The following is a 5,345-nucleotide window of genomic DNA, read 5'->3' as shown; positions in this document are numbered from 1 at the left end:
TTCTTCACACAGCAATGGCGGACTACCTGCAGTTCTCATTGCGCAGAGCTCACGCACTTCAACTCGCGCGAGAAACCAATAATTTGGACAGTGTATCAATTTTCACAGCAATTATTACAGTCATTGAAATATCAGCTAGAGCACAGGGATTAGTTGGCATATCCCCACCTTGGGACGACTAAATTGATCCATAGATGTAAAAGAGACTTCAGCACACAATTTTGATTTTGGTCCTTATAATTGCTGTTCATTTAGGAAACATAAAGATCGAGTTATAAGGTTTCCATAAGACAGACAGACAGACAGACACACACACACACACACACACACACACACACACACACACACACACACACACACACACACACACACACACACACACACACACACACACACGTAAAAGTGGTCCTTTATAGCTCAGTTGGTAGAGCATGGTATTAACACTACCAGCTAGGGGCTCAATTCCTAAAAATGTATGTATATGATACTGTAAAGCATCCACCAACTGGCACATGTTATACATTCATGCAAGTTAGGCACTTTGGAATCAAACATCCACCAAATGACATATATTATTTATGTAACGTTACTGCAATAATTCTGAGTAGTCCTTGACTTACTGTGCCATCCATTTGACATCCTGGGTGACAACAGGGAAGAGGCTTGAGCCTCTGTTGTCAAACTAGGAAGCCTCAGAAGGCCTGATAAGATTCCATATGTGACACTGAATGCAAGACAATTATTCACGTTTGTGATGTCATTATTCAGAGTTTCTCATACAGTACCAAGATGTGAGGTGGGCCAGCAGGATGACAGGAGATGGTACCAGGTCTAAAACAACCTCACAGAGTTTCAGTGGCATCTGATCCGAATGTTGTATGACTTGGAGATATTTCCAGACAAAGAAGTACAATTTCTGAGGACACACCTGTTGTAGAGATGGTGAAACTATGCTATGGTGTGTTGTGCAGATTTAGAGAGACAGCTGACAGTAATCAAGAAGCCTTTCACCAGATTTATTCCAAGAAAAAAAACAAAAAAAAACAAAAACAAATTTTCATTCATTTGTTTTCCTCCCAAAATGCCCTTGTTCATTATATCTGGAGAGGAACAAGACCACCGCCGCTCAAAAAACCCAACAAAAACAAATAATTAACAGATGATTGGTTTTAGTCCTCAGGATAAGCATCGTTTATACATTTCAGATTAGTTTGGGTTTTTATTCATGGTATAATATCATATGTATACCGGAAATACACAAATTGTTTTTTTCATCCCCTCTGTCTAGAAGTCTAAGCTTGGGGTTGTTCAAAAACGGCATGAAAAAAAAAGAGAACAGGATGCAACCACTTCAAATACATTAAAGAATTGAAATACTTCCCATCGTAATCATGACAGACACTCAAGTAACACTTGTTTAAACTTTGATATTTACAGCAATTATATATTTGCCACTTTTAACAATTATGTCACAGGTGATCATTACGATGACATTACATCACAGGTTAGAATCCTGCCATTCTGTGATGGTGGGAAATAGATCGGGTCGTCACTTCCTGGACAAGCAGCACTTTCAGAAGGGGTCATAATTGATTAAAAAAGTTTAGTATGAACCTTGCCCTCACCGTAACCCTAACCTTAACTTTCTTTACCTTACGCTTAACTTCAACCTTAGACAGAGAGGAAAAAACATGTTTTGATACATTTACTTGTTTGTCACTTTGCGGCTTGGCCAGGAAGTAGAAATTATTTGATTGGCACATAAAGCCCTGACTTGCTAAAACAAACAAACATAAACGGACAGATTTACACCCAGTATAGAAAATTGTCCTAGGCCTAGACTCTCAAAAGCATCTTAGCACTAAAACTGTCTTAGTCCATTGACTTTTTCAACGAAACTAACACAATCTAACACTTACATGCTTCTGGGAAACCACGCCTAAGGTAATAATTTAACAACAGGCATAGGTATTTACATAGGAATCTGTGCATCATCACAGAGGCAGACACTTCATATTGCACATGAAAAAGACAGGTCTGAAATAGAGTGGTTGAAAAATAACAGCAATGGGAAAACTGAGGGTTAGAGACAGCTTGAGAGAGAGAGAGAGAGGCTCCTCTACATAGAGACCTGTATACCCTTTAAAATGTAGAAACTTTACAGTAAAAAATATTCAGTCTGTGAGGCAGACTGAGGCAGATCCATCCATAAAGATGATTTCATCAAATCATGCCAATGCATATCCCAACCCATGTTAATACATACAATAATCCACTTAAAATACTACCCAATTAACCTGGCTACCTTAATGCACCCTCATGAGACCTTTTCAAAGAAAATATATATTTAAATCTCATGATTGCAACATTTTTTCCTTTCATCTGCCTTCTCTAGCATTATCAGGGCTGCATCAGAGGGGGAAGTGATGGTAATGATTGAAGAACTTGTAGCAGCCCCTGAGCATTGTCTCTGTCTGTAAAGGCTCTGTAAGGACTGGTTCGACCAGATGTTTCTCTGCTTGTCCCATAAAGCAACTCCTGCTACAGCAAACCCACCTCCTGTCCTCTCTCTCTCTCTCTCTCTCTCTCTCTCTCTCTCTCTCTCTCTCTCTCTCTCTCTCCTTCTTTCTCTCTCTCTCTCTCTCTCTCTCATCTACACACCCACACATCCATCCAACTCATTGGCTCACTAACACTTCTCACTCCTCCACACACAACTTATATACCAGTGGTGTCCATTATAGAAGCCACCCATCATGCATCTATTCTGTGGTTGTCTTACATTAACACTGCAGCGTTTTCTTTCTCCAATATTGTAAGGTAAAACTGAATATGGCAGAAGTATAGCAGCGCAAAAAACCCCCCCTGGCCCTGAAATGTCTGGTTTCTACCCGAGGGCCGAACAAAGAACATAATCCTAATTTTCCAAGCAATTCCTTATGGAGGCAACAGTGAGGCAGCAGTGCGACAATAGTGCACTGCTGATGCAATGCTTTCAGGGAAAAGAGTAACTTCTATGATGGCTACACCAGTACTTTCATTTTTTAATAATTTTCGGATGCATTGAGAACTAAAAAATGGCTGGCTGTCAAGTCTGTCCATGTCCAACAGCGGCTGAGCAGATTGATTTTTTTGAGTTTTAGATTATAGGATAGAAAGGTGTGAAAGATGACTTCTGAGGTCTTCACATGGGTATTTCACAAATATACATCTTCTGAGCATGGTGATCATTCAGTCAACACATTGATAATTAAACTATATGTCTATAACAAATATACAACATACATACTAAACAGACTCTTTATTTCAATTTTCATATATTAAAAGCTCTAAGAAAGGCAGCAAAGATGCGCAATAAGGCAGATCCATATGACACAGTCAATGACGCACTCCATATGACACGCTCTACTCTGGCACATTTACACTTACAGATGAGATGGATCTTTTAAAGGGCTTCGGTTGCTCTCTATCTAAAGTGGTTTTACCAGGAAGTCAAAATAAGAGAAAAAGGAGTGAGAGAACGGTGGCAGGGAGAAAAATAAACTGGGGGCAGGTTTTAGTCCATGAGTGGCCTTTGTCTGAGGTGTAGATGCATACTAGATGTGTTGACATGAAAATTAGTATGTGGAGTGTGTGTGTGTGTGTGTGTGTGTGTGTGTTTACAGTGGTTATATGCATGGAGTGGGGAGTTGTGGCTAGGGCGAGGTGAACCTTGATCAGTGATTGTCAAATTGTCCCCCAAACCCAAAAATGAGGAAAAAAACCAAACTACACACATAAAAGTTAAAATGTCATTAAAGCAAATGAACAAAATCTCCTCTGTACAACTTCATGGTCATGAATTAATTAAATATACTTTGAAGAGCTGAATACAAAATTCTTTTTCTGATGATATAAAAATGGACCGCATTAATGTCTTAGCAATGGCGAAATTAACACTGACCCAGATAAAAGGAATAATACATGAGGTGCCCATACAGCATGCATTCATAAGCGCTGTGTGAGGGACTGTGGTGGCTGCTTTTTGGGTGTGCTGCTTGTGTGTGAGCATGTACAAAGCTGAGCCATTTAAATCAATATACGCTGTTATGAAACATTTTACAGGATGTAATTAGCACTTTATGTCATCGTTACATGTTGAAGTAGTCTTTTTTCCTTAATGAATAGTTTTTTTGTCCTGTGTCTGCAAGTGTGTGTGTATGTGTGTATACCTATACACAAGAATGTGCATGTACATATGCGTGTGAGCGTGTGTGTTTTTACAATCCAAATCATTATAAGTACTGTATGAATGGACTTGTGGTAAAAAGTATGATTTTTCCAGTGTAGCTGCTGAAAACGACAAAGTCACTACCTTCTGCTTTCCTGAACTGGAGACAAAGCAACATGTAGCATCTAATCAGGAGTTGTCTTTACTGAATCAGCTCAGATGGATCCGCTCGTGCAAATCACTTGTCTGTCTGATTCAACTTGCTTGAATCCTCGTTCTGTCCATTCTGCATGGCCTGCTAAGCATCTAAGTGATTGACAGCAGTCAGAGAGACCCCTCCCTCTGAGGTCGCTCATAAGGTATCCTCAGCCCCTCATTGGACCAGAGAAAACTTCAAGAACTGTCAGCGGGTCGCTGTCGTCACTGACCCCTCCCTCCTTCCCCGTCATCAAGGCAGCCATTGAGGCAGAGGTCGTCGCTCCCGAAAGCACCCTGGGACTGCAGCAGCTCGTATTCCTGGTCTAGGAAGTCTAGGCTGTTGTTACTAGGCAACCCCCGGATGGTGAACTTGTGGGACACTTTGGTCCACTGCTCCCGATTGGCCGCCACTCTCTCGTACAGCTCAGTGGCCCCGGGTAACAGTTCGGACAGCAGCCTATCAGGACGGAGGTGAGAGGGCAGTTAAAGATATGTGTGTGTGTTACCAGAACAACCTGACATTTAAAAGTCAAGTGAGGCTTCCACATGATTACTTTACAATAGAAGATCCTCAGTATCCCAAGACTGGGAATTTGTCAAAATCTTAACAGTCCCATAATGAAAAAGGTATGAATCATAATTACTGTCTGACTTCTATTTGACTTCTTTTATTTAACTTGATGTCTTACATCATCACATGTCCAGCCCTCATGGGCTTCTAAGTCTTATTATGAATCACGTAAAATAATTAAAAACAAACAAAAAATAAATAAATAAATAAATAAATTAAAAATAATAATAATAAAAAAAAAAAAAAAATATATATATATATATATATACATATATAGAAAATAAGGTTGAAATTAGGTTTGATTGTATTGAATTTAGAGAGGAGGTTCCAAAACTTTTTTCAGCTTGGGACCAATATGAGAAATTG

At 39.7% G+C, this 5,345-nt stretch overlaps 1 protein-coding gene across 1 annotated transcript in view; it reads right to left on the bottom strand.

Annotated features, from left to right (window-relative positions):
* Positions 1-1,008: 1,008 nt before the first annotated feature.
* LOC139661889 (cGMP-dependent 3',5'-cyclic phosphodiesterase) overlaps positions 1,009-5,345 on the bottom strand; it is a gene marked incomplete at its 5' end in the record, with an annotated part of 38,614 nt that continues 34,277 nt past the window's right edge. Inside the window, one exon of the mRNA XM_071540460.1 lies at positions 1,009-4,865. Within this exon, the coding sequence (XP_071396561.1) occupies positions 4,631-4,865 (235 nt within the window). The remainder of the gene's footprint in view (positions 4,866-5,345) is intronic.

Source organism: Centroberyx affinis, unplaced genomic scaffold, assembly GCF_046629955.1.
Source record: "Centroberyx affinis isolate AG114_WGS23_722 - 3 ecotype Tasmania unplaced genomic scaffold, CSIRO-AGI_Caff_v1 ptg003640l_1, whole genome shotgun sequence".
Classification (NCBI taxonomy): Eukaryota; Metazoa; Chordata; class Actinopteri; order Beryciformes; family Berycidae; genus Centroberyx; species Centroberyx affinis.
The sequence above is the reverse complement of the archived record's forward strand: the minus strand, read 5'-3'. Positions and strand labels throughout refer to the sequence as shown.